Raw genomic sequence first — 18,080 nt, forward strand, 5'->3', positions numbered from 1 at the left:
GTGCATTGCACATAGTAAGCACTTAATGCCATCATTATTATTATATATTGCCAACTTGTACTTCCCAAGCGCTTTGTACAGTGCTCTGCACACAGTAAGCGCTCAATAAATACAATTGAATGAATGAATGAATACAAGCTAATCAGGTTGTCCCACGTGGGGCTCACAGTCTTAATCCCCATTTTACAGATGAGGGAACTGAGGCACAGAGAAGCAAAGTGACTTGCCCAAAGTCACACAGCTAAGTGACTGAGGCGGGATTAGAACCCACAACCTCTGACTCCCAAGCCCGTGCTTTTTCAACTATTGAGACGCACGGAGAATTTAAGTGACTTGTCCAAGGTCATACAGCAGTGTGGCTGTATGAGAAGCAGCATGACTCAGTGGAAAGAGCATGGGCTTTGGAGTCAGAGGTCATGGGTTCAAATCCCAGCTCCGCCACTTGTCAGCTGTGTGACCTTGGGCAAGTCACGTAACTTCTCTAGGCCTCAGTTTCCTCATCTGTAAAAAATGGGGATTAAGAGTGTGAGCCCCCTGTGGGACAACCTGATCACCTTGTAACCTCCCCAGCTCTTAGAACGGTGCTCTGCACATAGTATGTGCTTAATAAATGCCGTCATTATTATACAGATACGTTATACAGATTATACAGATACGTATTATACAAATACGGTTGATACAGCAGGTAAGTGGTGGAGCCGGGATTAGAACCCAGGTCCCGGGTTCTTTCCACTAAATCACGCTGCCAAGAAGACTTCCTGCAGAGCTTTTGACTGAGTGAGTCCCGAACTGCAGGGGCTCGGGGCCGGGGGATGGATTTGTAAACTCTCTGTGGTCAGCGAATGTGTCTGTTTATTGTTGTATTGCACTCTCCCAAGCACTTAGTTCAGTGCTCTGCACACAGTAAGCGCTCAATAAGTAGGATTGATTGAATGAATGAATGAATGAATGAATGAATAGGAGCCCAGTGGGCCCAGGCAACTCCAGGCTTTCTGTATCTCGTCATCAAATCAATCAATCAATCAATTGTATTTATTGAGTGCTTACTGTGTGCAGAGCACTGTACTAAGCGCTTGGGAAGTACAAGTTGGCAACATGTAGAGACGGTCCCTACCCAACAGTGGGCTCACAATCAAATGGTGCCTGCTATGAAATCTGAAGGGCCACTGGGGAGGGGCAGGAGGCTACCGAACCCAAAAGGACAGGGGATAGACGAAGGGGTGGATGAGGAGGCTCTCGTGAGCTTGTGGCATGGAGTAAGGGTGTTTCGGAATTCATAATAATCATGATAATATTAATTATCATTAATTATTAAATGATGGTACTTCAGTGCTTACCACGTGCCAAGCACTGTTCTGAGCCCTGGGAACCAGCGTGGCTCAGTGGAAAGAGCCCGGGCTTTGGAGTCAGAGGTCATGGGTTCACATCCCGGCTCCGCCGCTTGTCATCATCATCATCAATCGTATTTACTGAGCGCTTACTGTGTGCAGAGCACTGTACTAAGCGCTTGGGAAGTACAAGTCGGCAACATATAGAGAGTCCCTACCCAACAGTGGGCTCACAGTCTAAAAGGGGGAGACAGAGAACAAAACCAAACATACTAACAAAATAAAATAAATAGAATAGATATGTACAGGTTAAATAAATAAATAGAGTAATAAATATGTACAAACATATATACATATATACAGGTGCTGTGGGGAAGGGAAGGAGGTAAGATAGGGAGATGGAGAGGGGGACGAGGGGGAGAGGAAGGAAGGGGCTCAGTGTGGGAAGGCCTCTTGGAGGAGGTGAGCTCTCAGTAGGGCCTTGAAGGGAGGAAGAGAGCTAGCTTGGAGGATGGGCAGAGGGATTGGGGGCATTCCGGGCCCGGGGGATGACGTGGGCTGGGGGTCGATGGCGGGACAGGCGAGAGCGAGGTACGGTGAGGAGATCAGCGGTGGAGGAGTGGAGGGTGCAGGCTGGGCTGGAGAAGGAGAGAAGGGAGGTGAGGGAGGAGGGGGCGAGGGGATGGACAGCCTGGAAGCCCAGGGTGAGGAGTTTCTGCCTGATGCGCAGATTGATTGGTAGCCACTGGAGATTTTTGAGGAGGGGAGTAACATGCCCAGAGTGTTTCTGGACAAAGACAATCCAGGCAGCGGCATGAAGTGGGGATTGAAGTGGGGAGAGACACGAGGATGGGAGATCAGAGAGAAGGCTGATGCAGTAGTCCAGACGGGATAGGACGAGAGCTTGAACGAGCAGGGTAGCGGTTTGGATGGAGAGGGAAGGGCGGATCTTGGCGATGTCCCGGAGCTGAGACCGGCAGGTTTTGGTGACGGCTTGGATGTGAGGGGTGAATGAGAGAGCAGAGTCGAGGATGACACCAAGGTTGCGGTCTTGTGAGATGGGAAGGATGGTAGTGCCGTCAACAGAGATGGGAAAGTCAGGGAGAGGGCAGGGTTTGGGAGGGAAGACAAGGAGTTCAGTCTTGGACATGTGGGACATAGCTGTGGGACTTTGGGCAAGTCACTTCACTTCTCTGGGCCTCAGTTACCTCATCTGGAAAATGGGGATTAAAACTGTGAGCCCCCCATGGGACAACCTGATCACCTTGTAACCTCCCCAGTGCTTAGACCAGTGCTTCCCACATAGTAAGTGCTTAAATAGATGCCCTCATCATCACTGGGGTAGTTTCAAGGTAGGTTGGACACAGTCCCTATCCCACATAGGGCTCACCCTCTGCATGCCCATTTTACGGATGAGGGAACTGAGGCACGGAGAAGTGATGTGACTTGCCCAAGGTCACAGAGCAGGCAAGTGGCAGAGCTACTTTCCTTGGAAGTCTCAGTGTTCAATCAATCGATGGTATTTATTGAGTGTTTACTATGTACCAAACGCTTGGGAGAGTGCAATATAATAGAGTTGGAAGACGTGTTCCATGCCCACAACGAACTTACAGTCTTTGGGCCTGAATCTGCACAAGGTAACCAGACGTTGCCCTTAGAGAAAACTGGTACTTCCCAAGCGCTTAGTACAGTGCTCTGCACACGGTAAGCGCTCAATAAATACGATTGAATAAATGAATGAACTGGGTGTGGGCTGGGAACATTTTATTCTGATGACACCTGTCCACGTATTCTTGTTGTCTGTCTCCCCCTTCTAGCCTGCAAGCCCGTTGTTGGGTAGGGACCGTCTCTGTATGTTGCCGACTTGCACTTCCCAAGTGCTTAGTACAGTGCTCTGCACACAGTAAGCGCTCAATAAATATGATTGAATGAATGAAAATGAATGGGAAATGGGTAGAGGCTGCTCAGAGCCAATCCGGGGTCCCCGATGCCTAGCTCTCGGCCTCGTTGGCAGGTGCAGACTCCCTGTCCCGAGTAAGCGTGTCCCTGTGATGATGGCATTTATAATAATAATAATAATACTAATAATAATGGCATTTGTTAAGCGCTTACTATGTGCAAAGCACTGTTCTAAGTCCTGGGGGGGGATACAAGGTAATTAGATTGACCCACACGGGGCTCACAGTCTTAATCCCCATTTTACAGACGAGGTAACTAAGGCACAAAGAAGTGAAGTGACTTGCCCAAAGTCACACAGCTGACAAGTGGCGGAGCCGGGATTAGAACCCATAACCTCTGACTCCCAAGCCCGGGCTCTTTCCACTGAGCTGCACTGCTTCTGTACACTTACTTCGTGCCAAGCACTGTTCTAAGCGCTGGGGAGGTTCCAAGGTGATCAGGCTGTCCCACGGTGGGGGGGGGGGGGGGGCTCCCAGTCTTCATCCCCATTTTCCAGATGAGGGAACTGAGGCCCAGAGAAGTGAATTGACTTGCCCAGAGTCCCACAGTCAATCAATCAATCGTATTTATTGAGCGCTTACTGTGTGCAGAGCATCATCATCATCATCAATCGTATTTATTGAGCGCTTACTATGTGCAGAGCACTGTACTAAGCGCTTGGGAAGTACAAATTGGCAACATATGGCAACAGCCGACAACTGGCGGAGCCGGGATTTGAACCCCTGACCTCTGACTCCAAAGCCCAGGCTTTGGACACTGAAGTGTCCCCTTAGCTGGGTGGCTGTCTTCCAAGGCCACCACAGCGTCCATTCGTCGTGGGGGCAGCGAAGGCATGGCAGAAGGCGGTTCGGAGCCCAAAAAGCAGGTGGGTCCGGAAGGAAATCCGTTCCATCATCATCATCATCATCAATCGTATTTATTGAGCACTTACTATGTGCAGAGCACTGTACTAAGCGCTTGGGAAGTACAAATTGGCAACATCTAGAGACCGGTCCCTACCCAACAGCGGGCTCACAGTCTAAAAGGGGGAGACAGAGAACAAAACCAAACAGATTAACAAAATCAAATAAATAGAATAGATATGTACAAGTAAAATAAATAAATCAATCGAGTAATAAATATGTACAAACATATATCCAGGTGCTGTGGGGAAGGGAACGAGGTAAGATGGGGGGGATGGAGAGGGGGATGAGGGGGAGAGGAAGGAAGGGGCTCAGTCTGGGAAGGCCTCCTGGAGGAGGTGAGCTCTCAGTAGGGCCTTGAAGGGAGGAAGAGAGCTAGCTTGGCGGATGGGCAGAGGGATTGGGGACATTCCAGGCCCGGGGGATGACGTGGGCCGGGGGTCGATGGCGGGACAGGCGAGAACGAGGTACGGGGCGGAGATCAGCGGCGGAGGAGCGGAGGGTGCGGGCTGGGCTGGAGAAGGAGAGAAGGGAGGTGAGGTAGGAGGGGGCCAGGGGATGGACAGCCTGGAAGCCCAGGGTGAGGAGTTTCTGCCTGATGCGTAGGTTGATTGGTAGCCACTGAAGCTTTTTGAGGAGGGGAGTGATATGCCCAGAGCGTTTCTGGACAAAGATAATCCGGGCAACAGCATGAAGTATGGATTGAAGTGGAGAGAGACACGAGGATGGGAGATCAGAGAGAAGGCTGATGCAGTAGTCCAGACGGGATAGGATGAGATGAGGGTCCAGAAGGAAATCCGTTCCACCTGGTGCGGGTCGGGGCGATCGCGGCCTGGGGGTCTGCCCAGCCGGGACCTGCCATGCCAGAACAGCTTTGGCTCCCGAACTTCTCCGGCACGGGAGAGTTCCAGAAGAGAAGACAAGCAGCGCGGCTTAATGGAAAGACCACGAGCTTGGGAGTCAGAGGATGTGGGTTCTAATTTAGGCCCCGCCACTTGTCTGCTGCGTGGCCTCGGACAAGCCACTTGAATTCTCCGGGTCTTACCTCATCTGTAAAATGGGGATTAAGACTGTGAGCCCCACGTGCTTAACAGATACCGTAATGAATTATCATTATTACAGAGAAGCAGCGTGGCTCAGTGGAAAGAGCCCGGGCTTTGGAGTCAGAGGTCATGGGTTCAAATCCCGGCTCCACCAATTGTCAGCTGTGGGACTTTGGGCAAGTCACTTCACTTCTCTGGGCCTCAGTCGCCTCATCTGTCAAATGGGGATTAAGACTGTGAGCTCCCCGTGGGACAACCTGATCACTGTGTAACCTCCCCAGTGCTTAGAACAGTGCTTTGCACATAGTAAGTGCTTAATAAATGCCATTATTATTATTATTATTCTCTGGGCCTCAGTCACCTCATCTGTCAAATGGGGATTAAGACTGTGAGCCCCCCGTGGGACAACCTGACCACCGTGTAACCTCCCCTGCGCTTAGAACAGTGCTTTGCACATAGTAAGCACTTAATAAATGCCATTATTATCATTATTATTCTCTGGGCCTCAGTTCCCTCATCTGGAAAATGGGGATTAAGACTGTGAGCCCCCGGTGGGACAACCTGATCACCTTGTAACCTCCCCAGTGCTTAGAACAGTACTTGGCACATAGTAAGTGCTTAATAAATGCCATCATCATTATTATTATTATTATAGGTGGTCTGTGTGGGAGTGGGACTGAGGGAGGAAATTCAATAAATGTATGGCTAGAAACAGAGACATATATTTATGTATGTATATGTGCATGCGTATCTAGAGAAGCAGCATGGCTCAGTGGAAAGAGTATGAGCTTTGGAGTCAGAGGTCATGGGTTCAAATCCCGGCTCCGCCACTTGCCAGCTGTGTGACTTTGGGCAAGTCACTTGACTTTTCTGTGCCTCAGTTCCCTCATCTGTAAAATGGGGATTAAGACTGTGAGCCCCACGAGGGACAACCTGATCAGCGCTTAGAACAGTGCTTTGCACATAGTAAGTGCTTAATAAATGCCATCATTATCATTATTATTATTATCTCTCTCTGTAAGCTCATCTCTAGGCTGTAAACTCATTATGGGAAGGGAATGTGTTGGCTAATTCTGATGCATTATACTCTCCCAGGCTCTTAGTACAGTGTTCTGCACATAGTAAGCACTCAATAAAGACCGTTCATTGACAGCTCTCTCTCTCTCCCTATCTCTATCTCTCTGTGCAAGTGCCGAATGTATAAGTGGCCCCTATAAACCAACCCTCCTCTAAATCAGTTTTTACAACCGAGAGACTTAGGAACTTCCACTCATGGAGTTCAGAAGCGGGATTTAATGCATTTGAAACTTGGATTCCTTAGAAGCGTAGCTTTTCTTGAGTCCAGTGTTCCCACAGAGGAGGAAGTGGGTAAAGAGTACAGATCTAGGAGCTGAGGACCTGGGTTGGTATTATTATGGTATCGTTAAGCACTTACTATGTGCCAAGCACTGGCGTAGAGATAAGATAATCAGGTTGTCCCATGTGGGGATCACAGTCTTAATCCCCATTTTCCAGATGAGGTAACTGAGGCACAGAGAAGTGAAGCGACGTGCCCGAGGTCATGCAGCAGACGAGTGAAGAGCCGGAGGTATGTTGCCAATTTGTACTTCCCAAGCGCTTAGTACAGTGCTCTGCACATAGTAAGCGCTCAATAAGTACGATGGATGATGATCCTCCGTCTCCCAAGCCCGTGCTCAAGCCGCTAGGCCAGGCTGCTTCTAACTCCAGCGCTACCACTGATCTTCTGCGTTACCTTGGACAAGTCACTTCACCCCTCCGTCTCGCAGTAATGCTTCAACTCCTCTTGAACCTGCTAGTTTGTTCAACTTGCATAACTGGCTGTAGAAGCGAATTCCACCTGCTTGTTCCCCGCTGGATGAAGAGACCGGCAAACGGAGGGATGGGAGAGAAAAGGCAGGGCGCTGCAGCCTGCCAGCAAAAGCCAGTCCGAGGAGACACAAATACACAGATACGAAGGGACTTACAAACGCATGGGAAAGGGGAATGAGGAAGAAGGAAGCGGAGAGACTGAGAGAGGCAGACAGGGAGGGGCAATGTGAATTTATTTTCCACTCGAAGCAGATTGAAGAGAATTGGCTTCAATCCAGGCTGATCCTTGTTTCTATAGTAGGTACTTGTTGCTTCTGCTGACTCTACGTTTGTAAATTACCCCTACCACCGTGTTTCATTTCCTCTCCTTACCTTTTTGCCTTTTGTTTAGTTTGTTGTTTTGCTTTAGCAGGTATAATGTTTGTAAATAGTAATCTCCATATATTTATTTTCTGATGAATCATTGAAAGTCAGGGCCGTAATTGCATCCCCTAACATTTGTTTATGCTTTACTGTGACAGGATTTCCTCCACCAAGACCCCGTTCCTTGGATGATTTGGACGTGGCCGAACTTGAGGTATGCCATCTTTTATTGCCATCTCAAATTACAATTACAAGGTATCTGAGAAATATATCATAAGATATTGTTCAGGAAAACCTGAGCTTTATTAGGCTCACGGAAGCAGATCTACCCTAGCTAAATTAAAGTCACTTTCATGCCCCCATTGGAAGAATTCTTAAAGGTTTGCTGTTGGTGTGGGAAACCGAATATCAAAGTTGCTAAACAGTGAAAACTGTGAATGCTTGTAATAGAATACTCCGGATTTCAAACACCAGTCAGATTTAAATCTCTTCCCTGTCTTTGTGCATAATTTCCTTTAATTAATAATAATAATAATAATGACATTTATTAAGCGCTTACTATATGCAAAGCACTGTTCTAATTGTTTTCAAGGGATGAGCTAACCCCAAGTAATAGACTTGTATGATTTTAAATTCACTTTGCAAGCCCTTCAAATGCACTGGTGTGTGTTACTCCTCAAATATCTGGAAAAAAATGATGTATCATCATAAGAAGCATTAATGATAAAATAGCATCACCGATCCTTTCAGTTTATCTAAGATCTGACTGTATGCAGGATTTTCCTCCTACTTATTTCTGCTAACTCGTGAGCAAACACATCATCTAATCAACCTATTGTCACTATGAAGAACTTGTATCCTCATATTATTGTAATAGAATTATTTTCCTATTCCAATAAGGCAGGTCCTGAAATAAGTATCAGCACGGGGGCTAAAAGGAATCAGTCAACCCTTTTGAGAAGCAAACCAAGACTGATGTACATTGTTGCTGTTTTGCCTGGGTTTCGTGGGAAACTTAGTTGACATTTTTTATACTGGCCACTTCTCCTGCTCCCTCTATAAAGAAAAAAATGATCTATCTTCTCCATCATCTTCTAAGCTCCTTGAGGGGAGAAGAGGCGCCTTGCTTCTGTTTGATGCTCACAAGTGTTTTGCACTCAGTAGACACTCAGTAAATATCACTTATTAATTAATTAATGTTTTTAAGCTGGTAAAGATGAGGGTGGGGAGTTCAACCATGGCAACTATCATGTTGGCCCTTCCCCTGCCTTCTTTCTCCCAAGCTGACTCTGTTCACCTTGCTCAGCTCTCCAAGAGCAAGAGAGTAAATCGGTAGCCAATATGGTTAAAGAAGTTGCCCAGAGAGAAGTTGTAACTGGGTAACTTGCAGCTTTGGCAAGCTGTCTGGTGGGATTCCCAGTGCGCTTTGATATTTTATCCGACAGGAAATTACATCTGTGGATGCTAGAATAGCATACGCAAGGGAGGGCCATCCCTTCTTCCATCCTTCAGGTTCGAAGATGATGCTGATGGCGATTAGCTTTTTTATCATCGTCATCAATTGTATTTATTGAGCGCTTACTATGTGCAGAGCACTGTACTAAGCGCTTGGGAAGTACAAATTGGCAACATATAGAGACGGTCCCTACCCAACAGTGGGCTCACAGTCTAAAAGGGGGAGACAGAGAACAAAACCAAACATACTAACAAAATAAAATAAATAGAATAGAATAGATATGTACAAGTAAAATAGAGTAATAAATATGTACAAACATATATACATATATATTGAATTACCTTCCCCCTCCCTGTTTATGTACAAGTAAAACAAACAAATAAATAAATAAATAAATAAATAAATAAATAGAGTAATAAATGTGTACAAACATATTTTATCAGCCTGTGCAGGTGTGGCTAGTAAAACCAATGTGTAGTAAAACCAATCCCTTCCATGAAAAGATTACTCCTTACTTCACTATTGCATTTTCTGACCCTGATGCTTGGTGCTATTTCATTCATTCATTCATTCATTCAATGGTATTTATTCATTCATTCATCCAATCATATTTATTGAGCGCTTACTGTGTGCAGAGCACTGTACTGAGCACTTGGGAAGTACAAGTTGGCAACATCTAGAGACGGTGATGTGTCAAAATCTTCCTGAAACCTCTGCTCTAAGACAGTTATTTCACACCAGGCAGACTTATCTTCTGCAGCTGTTTTCTAGCTGTCCACGGCTACGCCGCACGCTTTGAGGTTTTGCTTTGTTGTCTTATTGAAGGATTTCTTTAATGCCTGTCTTCCCTTCTACTTAATAATAATAATAATAATGGCATTTATTAAGCACTTACTATGTGCAAAGCACTGTTCTAAGTGCTGGGGCAGTTACAAGGTGATCAGGTTGTCCCTCATGGGGCTCACAGTCTTAATCCCCAATTTTACAGATGAGGGAACTGAGGCCCAGAGAAGTTAAGTGACTTGCCCAAAGTCACACAGCTGACAAGTGGTGGAGCTGAGATTTGAACCCATGACCTCTGACTCCAAAGCCCGTGCTCTTTCCACTGCGCCACACTGCTTCCCTACTTCTTCTGCTTAGACTGTGAGCCCCATGTGGGCCTCTTTGCCTCAGTTACCTCGTCTGTAAAATGGAGATGAAGACTGTCAGCCCCCCGTGGGACAACCTGATCGCCTTGTAACCTCCCCAGCGCATAGAGCGGTGCTTTGCACATAGTAAGTGCTTAATAAATGCCATCATTATTATTATTATTATTACCATCTGTAAAATGGAGATGAAGACTGTGAGCCCCCAGTGGGATAGCCTGATCACCTTGTAGCCTCACCAGCGCTTAGACGGTGCTTTGCATATAGTAAGCTAAGCTCTCTTCCTCCCTTCAAGGCCCTACTGAGAGCTCACCTCCTCCAGGAGGCCTTCCCACACTGAGCCCCTTCCTTCCTCTCCCCCTCGTCCCCCTCTCCATCCCCCCCATCTTACCTCTTTCCCTTCCCCACAGCCCCTGTATATATGTATATATGTTTGTACATATTTATTACTCTATTTATTTTACTTGTACATATCTATTCTATTTATTTTATTTTGTTAGTATGTTCGGTTTTGTTCTCTGTCTCCCCCTTTTAGACTGTGAGCCCACTGTTGGGTAGGGACCGTCTCTATATGTTGCCGACTTGTACTTCCCAAGTGCTTAGTACAGTGCTCTGCACACAGTAAACGCTCAATAAATACGATTGATGATGATGATGATAAGCGCTTAATACCATTATTATTATTACCACAGTGCTCTGCACACAGTAAGTGCTCAATAAATACGATTGACTGAGTGACAGGCTCCGCTTTGCCCCGACTGAGCACAAGTGAGCAGGGGTGAAAGAGACACCTGGGTGAGGCAGGGGCTGTAATCCATGGCGGTGATTTAGTTTGGGAAATAGTAGGAAAAGAGAAGCAGGAGAAGCAACGGGGTGTAGTGGCCAGAGCACGGGACTGGGAATGGGGAGACCCGGATTTTAATACCAGCGGTGCCACGTTCCTGCTGGATGAATTTGGGACAGTCCCTTGACTGCTCTGTGCCTCAGTTTCCTCATCTGTGAAATGGAGAGCCAAGACCTGTACTCTCTCCCCTGAGAAGCAGCGTGGCTCAGTGGAAAGAGCCCGGGCATGGGTTCTAATCCACGCTCCGCCCCTTGTCAGCTGGGTGACTTTGGGCAAGTCCCTTCGCTTCCCGGGACCTCAGTTTCCTCATCTGGAAAATGGGGATTAAGAGTGTGAGCCCCACGTGGGACAACCTTGCGCCACTTGTCAGCTGGGAGACTTTGGGCAAGTCCCTTCACTTCCCGGGACGAATGAATGAGTTTACAGCCTAGAGGACTACAGGCAGAGCTTAACTGCTACCACTGTAGTGGATGCTACATTTGTGAAGGGCAACAAGTGTTGCCAACTTGGACTTCCCAAGTGCTTAGTACAGTGCTCTGCACACAGTAAGAGCTCAATAAATATGATTGAATGAGTGTAAGCGTCTTTCATTTGTTCCTAGGCCGTGAAAATGTACTACTGCACAGAGAAAATGTCCCTGCTTCTCAAGTTTGAAAATGCTACTGTCAGATTTTACATACCCAGTGTCTTTTTAAGGGATAATACATCTCCTCATCTGGAAAATGGGGATTAAGAGTGTGAGCCCCATGTGGGACAACCTTGCGCCACTTGTCAGGTGGGTGACTTTGGGCAAGTCACTTCATTTCTCTGGGCCTCAGTTTCCTCATCTGTAAAATGGGGATTAAGAGTGTGAGCCCCACGTGGGACAACCTTGATTACCTTGTACCCCCCACCCCCGAGCGCTTAGAACAGTGCTTGGCACATAGTAAGCGCTTAACCTGAGAGCCTACTGTGGGGCAGGGACTCCGTCCGATCTGATTGTATTCTATCTACCCCAGTATTTAACACAGTGCTCGGCACGCAGCGCTCAACGCCGCAATTATTATTCTAATTATCACTCTGATTATCCTAATCTGTGAGTCCCAAACCGATGAGCCAGATGGGCAGATGATCCGGCGGGATTTCGGTCGGGTTCGGATGCCCTGTGAGGACCGTGGTTGGTGTAGACAGCCCTTTTCATCCACGGCAGGGGGATCTCTGGGCATTTGTGAAGACTTAGTGCATATCTAGCTGTCTCAAATGACTCCTGAGACTGTAGGTAACACCACTGCCTTTGTTCCCCCTTCCCTGCTGTCCCATTCTGGAGCTTCAAAACAAGTGTATATCCATAATTTGTTTATTTACATTACGGTTTGTCTCCCTGTCCTTGACGGTGAGATCACTGCCGACTTGTACTTCCCAAGCACTTAGTAAAGTGCTCTGCACACAGTAGGCGCTCAATAAATACGATTGAATGAATGAATCACTGTGGGCGGGGAAGAAATCTACCAACTCAGTTGCATTGTAATAATAATAATAATAATGATAGCATTTATTAAGCGCTTACTATGTGCAAAGCACTGTTCTAAGCACTGGGGGGTTACAAGGTGATCAGGGTGTCCCACGGGGGGCTTACAGTCTTCATCCCCATTTTACAGATGAGGGAACTGAGGCCCAGAGAAGTGAAGTGACTTGCCCAAAGTCACACAGCCGACAGTTGGCGGAGCCGGGATTTGAACCCACGACCCCTGACTCCAAAGCCTGGGCTCTTTCCACTGAGCCACGCTGCTTCTCTACTCTCCCAAGCACGTAGCACACAGTAAGCATTCAATAATTAGCACTGATAGACTGATGTATAATATCAAGCACTTAGTACAGTGCTCTGCACACAGTAGGTGCTCAATAAATATGATTGAATGAATGAATCACTGTGGGCAGGGAAGAAATCTACCAACTCAGTTGTATTGTACTCTCCCAAGCACATAGGACACAGTAAGCACTCAATAATTACCACTGATCGACTGCTGTATAATATCAAGCGCTTAGTACAGTGCTCTGCACACAGTAGGTGCTCAATAAATACAATTGAATGAATGAATCACTGTGGGCAGGGAAGAAATCTACTGACTCAGTTGTATTGTACTCTCCCAAGCACATAGGACACAGTAAGCACTCAATAATTACCACTGATCGACTGCTGTATAATATCAAGCGCTTAGTACAGTGCTCTGCACACAGTAGGTGCTCAATAAATATGATTGAATGAATGAATCACTGTGGGCAGGGAACAAATCTAGCACTTAGTACAGTGCTCTGCATACAGTAAGCGCTCAATAAGTACGATTGAATGAATGAAATCTACCAACTCAGTTGTATTGTACTCTCCCAAGCACATAGCCCACAGTAAGCACTCAATAATTACCACTGATCGACTGATGTATAATATCAAGCGCTTAGTACAGTGCTCTGCACACAGTAGGTGCTCAATAAATACGATTGAATGAATGAATCACTGTGGGCAGGGAAGAAATCTACCAACTCAGTTGTATTGTACTCTCCCAAGCACATAGGACACAGTAAGCACTCAATAATTACCACTGATTGACTGATGTATGATATCAAGCGCTTAGTACAGTGCTCTGAACACAGTAGGTGCTCAATAAATACAATTGAATGAATGAATCACTGTGGGCAGGGAAGAAATCTACTGACTCAGTTGTATTGTACTCTCCCAAGCACATAGGACACAGTAAGTGCTCAATAAATACGATTGATTGATTGATTGATTGATTGAGTAAGCACTCAAGAATTACCACTGATCGACTGATGTATAATATCAAGTGCTTAGTACAGTGCTCTGCACACAGTAGGCGCTCAATAAATATGATTGAATGAATGAATCACTGTGGGCAGGGAAGAAATCTAGCACTTAGTACAGTGCTGTGCATACAGTCAGCGCTCAATAAATTTGATTGAATGAATGAAATCTACCGAATCAGTTGTATTGTACTCTCCCAAGCACATAGCACACAGTAAGCACTCAATAATTAGCACTGATTGACTGATGTATGATATCAAGCGCTTAGTACAGTGCTCTGAACACAGTAGGTGCTCAATAAATACGATTGAATGAATGAATCACTGTGGGCAGGAAAGAAATCTACCGACTCAGTTGTATTGTACTCTCCCAAGCACATAGGACATAGTAAGCACTCAATAGTTACTACTGATCGACTGATGTATAATATCAAGTGCTTAGTACAGTGCTCTGAACACAGTAGGTGCTCAATAAATACAATTGAATGAATGAATCACTGTGGGCAGGGAAGAAATCTACCGACTCAGTTGTATTGTACTGTCCCAAGCACGTAGGACATAGTAAGCACTCAATAATTACCACTGATCGACTGATGTATGATATCAAGCGCTTAGTACAGTGCTCTGCACACAGTAGGTGCTCAATAAATATGATTGAATGAATGAATCACTGTGGGCAGGGAACAAATCTACCGACTCAGTTGTATTGTGCTCTCCCAAGCATGTAGCACACAGTAAGAACTCAAGTCACTTCTCTTCTCTGGGCCTCAGTTCCCTCATCTGGAAAATGGGGATTAGGACTGTGAGCCCCCCGTGGGACAACCTGATCACCTTGTAACCTTCCAAGCGCTTAGAACAGTGCTTTGCACATAGTAAGCACTTAATGAATGCCATTATTATTATTATTATTGTTACCACTGATTGACTGATGTACAATATCAAGCACTTAGTACAGTGCTCTGCACACAGTAAGCGCTCAATAAATACAATTGAATGAATGTGTAATGTATTTAAACATATTATTGTAAGCTCCTTGTGAGCAGGAAACGCGTCTACCAGCTTTGTTTTATTGTAATTATAATAAAACTAATAACATAGTTATTGAGCACTTACTGTGTGCAGAGCACTGTGGTAATAATAATAATAATGGCATTTGTTAAGCGCTTACCATGTGCAAACTAATAACATAATAATGACGGTATTTGTTAAGCGCTTACTATTTGCCAAGCACTGTTCTAAGCACAGGGGTAATCATCATCATCATCATCAATCGTATTTATTGAGCGCTTACTGTGTGCAGAGCACTGTACTAAGCGCTTGGGAAGTACAAGTCGGCAACGTATAGAGACAGTCCCTACCCAACAGCGGACTCACATACTAACAAAATAAAATAAATAGAATAGATATGTACAAGTAAAATAAATAAATAGAGTAATAAATATGTACAAATAAATGTGCCCACATCATCATCATCAATCGTATTTATTGAGCACTTACTGTGTGCAGAGCACTGTACTAAGCGCTTGGGAAGTACAAATTGGCAACATGTAGAGACAGTCCCTACCCAACAGTGGGTTCACAGTCTAAAAGGGGGAGACAGACAACAAAACCAAACATACTAACAAAATAAAATAAATAGAATAGATATGTACAAGTAAAATAAATAGAGTAATAAATATGTACAAATAAATATGCCCACATCATCATCATCAATCATATTTATTGAGCACTTACTGTGTGCAGAGCACTGTACTAAGCACTTGGGAAGTACAAATTGGCAACATATAGAGACGGTCCCTACCCAACAGTGGGCTCACAGTCTAAAAGGGGGAGACAGAGAACAAAACCAAACATACTAACAAAATAAAATAAATAGAATAGATATGTACAAGTAAAATAAATAGAGTAATAAATATGTACAAATAAATATGCCCACATCATCATCATCAATCGTATTTATTGAGCGCTTACTGTGTGCAGAGCACTGTACTAAGCGCTTGGGAAGTACAAGTTGGCAACATATAGAGACAGTCCCTACCCAACAGTGGGTTCGCAGTCTAAAATGGAGAGACAGACAACAAAACCAAACATACTAACAAAATAAAATAAATAGAATAGATATGTACAAGTAAAATAAATAAATAGAGTAATAAATAGGGTAATCAGGTAGTCCCACGTGGGGCTCCCAGTCTTAATCCCCATTTTACAGATGAGGTCACTGAGGCACAGAGAAGTTAAGCGACTTGCCCAAGGTCACACAGCAAAGTGGCGGAGCTGAAATTAGAACCCACGACCTCTGATTCCCAAGCCCGGGCTCTTTCCACCAGGCCAAGTACAATGGTCTGTGCACAGTAAGTGCTCAGTAAATACCGTCGATTGATTGATCTGATGTGTCACCTGAGCAGTATCGCTCTATCCCTCCGCTTTTAGTTCTCTCCATGCTAGGGCTGTTTGAGTTTCAATGCCGATATCGCTTACGTCTCTCTTTCTCAAACACTCTCCCCACCTTTAAAATCTTCTCGAAGGCACATCTCCAAGAGGATTTCCCTTACCAAGCCTCATTTCCTCGTCTCCCACTCCCTTCTGTATCACCCTTCTGTATCACCCTTGCACATGGATTTGATCCATGTATATATTCACCTGTATATATGTTTGTACGTATTTATTACTCTATTTATTTATTTAACTTGTACATATCTATTCTATTTATTTTATTTTGTTAGGATGTTTGGTTTCGTTCTCCGGCTTCCCCTTTCAGACTGTGAGCCCACTGTTGGGTAGGAACTGTCTACATGTTGCCAATTTGTACTTCCCAAGTGCTTAGTACAGTGCTCTGCACATAGTAAGCGCTCAATAAATACGATTGATGATGATGATGATGATGATCCCTTTTATTTACTCCTCCTTCAGCCCCAGGGCACTTACGTACAAATCTGTAAATATTTATTTATATTAATGTCTGTCTCCCCCGCTAGACTGTAAACGCGCGGTGGGCAGGGAACGTGGCTATCAACTGTGTTATGCTGTATACTCCCCAGTGCTCTGCACACATTACGCACTCATCATCATCATCATCAATCGTATTTATTGAGCGCTTACTGTGTGCAGAGCGCTGTACTAAGCACTTGGGAAGTACAAATTGGCAACATCTAGAGACGGTCCCTACCCAACAGTGGGCTCACTGTCTAAAAGGGGGAGACAGAGAACAAAACCAAACATACTAACAAAATAAAATAAATGCACTCAATAAATACAATTGATTGAAAGATTGATTTGATTTCTCTCACTTCCCGGTAGACTGCAAAATTTACTTTAGCTTGCACAGCAACCTTTCCGTCCTACTCAACCTTTGAAATATTTTGACTGACTTGAATACTACTACTACTAATAATAATGATAATGGCATTTATTAAGCACTTACTATGTGCACAGCACCGTTCTAAGCGCTGGGCCTCCCCAGGTTGTCAGGTTGTCCCACGGGGGGCTCACAGTCTTAATCCCCATTTTGCAGATGAGGTAACTGAGGCACAGAGAAGTGGAGTGACTTGCCCAAATTAGAGCCCATTTCAATTTAGTATAGACAGGTATAGTATATAGTATATACTAGTAGTAGTAATAGTATATATTTAGTATATATCTGTGAGCCCAATGTTGGGTAGGGACCATCTCTAAATGTTGTCAACTTGTACTTCCCAAGCGCTTAGTACAGTCCTCTGCACGCAGTAAGCGCTCAATAAATATGACTGAATGAATTAATCTATAGTACAGTATAGATAGCGGTAGATGTATTTAGCTTAGATAATAACAGACAATAACAGATCTCTGGTCTGTTAGCACGAGTAGTTGCCCAATTACTGTATAGGAGGATTTATTCAATTCATTCGATCGTATTTATTGAGGAGAGGAAAGTTAACACTTTGAAATTTCAATATTTACCTATGTGTCCATAAACGTCTAACTAAAAATCTTGTATTTTTGACGTACCATATGCGTTGCATTTTTTTTTCACTGTTCAGTACATTTAATATTGCTTCAGTCAGTTTCTTGGAGCAGCTTAGGTTAGGTCCGACGAGTCAGGAGTCCAGCTCTTCCCCTAGCTAACCGTGTGACCGTGCCTCAGTTTCCTCATCAGTAAAAACAAAGATTGAATACCACCTTCCTGACTCCCTGAGCCTGGTGACCCTGAATGGGACAGGGACTGTGTCTGATGTGATTGTATTTTAACTGCCCTGGTTCTTAATTCACAGCAAGTACCTTCCCCTGGCCCGGAATGCCCTCCCTCCGCGCATCCGCCAAGCTAGCTCTCTTCCTCCCTTCAAGGCCCTACTGAGAGCTCACCTCCTCCAGGAGGCCTTCCCAGACTGAGCCCCCTCCTTCCTCTCCTCCTCCCCATCACCCCCCACCTCCTTCCCCT

At 45.2% G+C, this 18,080-nt stretch overlaps 1 protein-coding gene across 1 annotated transcript in view; it reads left to right on the plus strand.

Moving 5' to 3' along the window:
* The window catches only part of NMS (neuromedin S), a 43,495-nt gene that overhangs the window by 1,747 nt on the left and 23,668 nt on the right, over nucleotides 1-18,080 (plus strand). Inside the window, exon 3 of the mRNA XM_038761654.1 lies at nucleotides 7,584-7,639. Coding sequence (XP_038617582.1) covers nucleotides 7,584-7,639 — 56 coding nt within the window. The remainder of the gene's footprint in view (nucleotides 1-7,583; nucleotides 7,640-18,080) is intronic.

This window comes from Tachyglossus aculeatus, chromosome 20 (assembly GCF_015852505.1).
Source record: "Tachyglossus aculeatus isolate mTacAcu1 chromosome 20, mTacAcu1.pri, whole genome shotgun sequence".
NCBI lineage: Eukaryota > Metazoa > Chordata > Mammalia > Monotremata > Tachyglossidae > Tachyglossus > Tachyglossus aculeatus.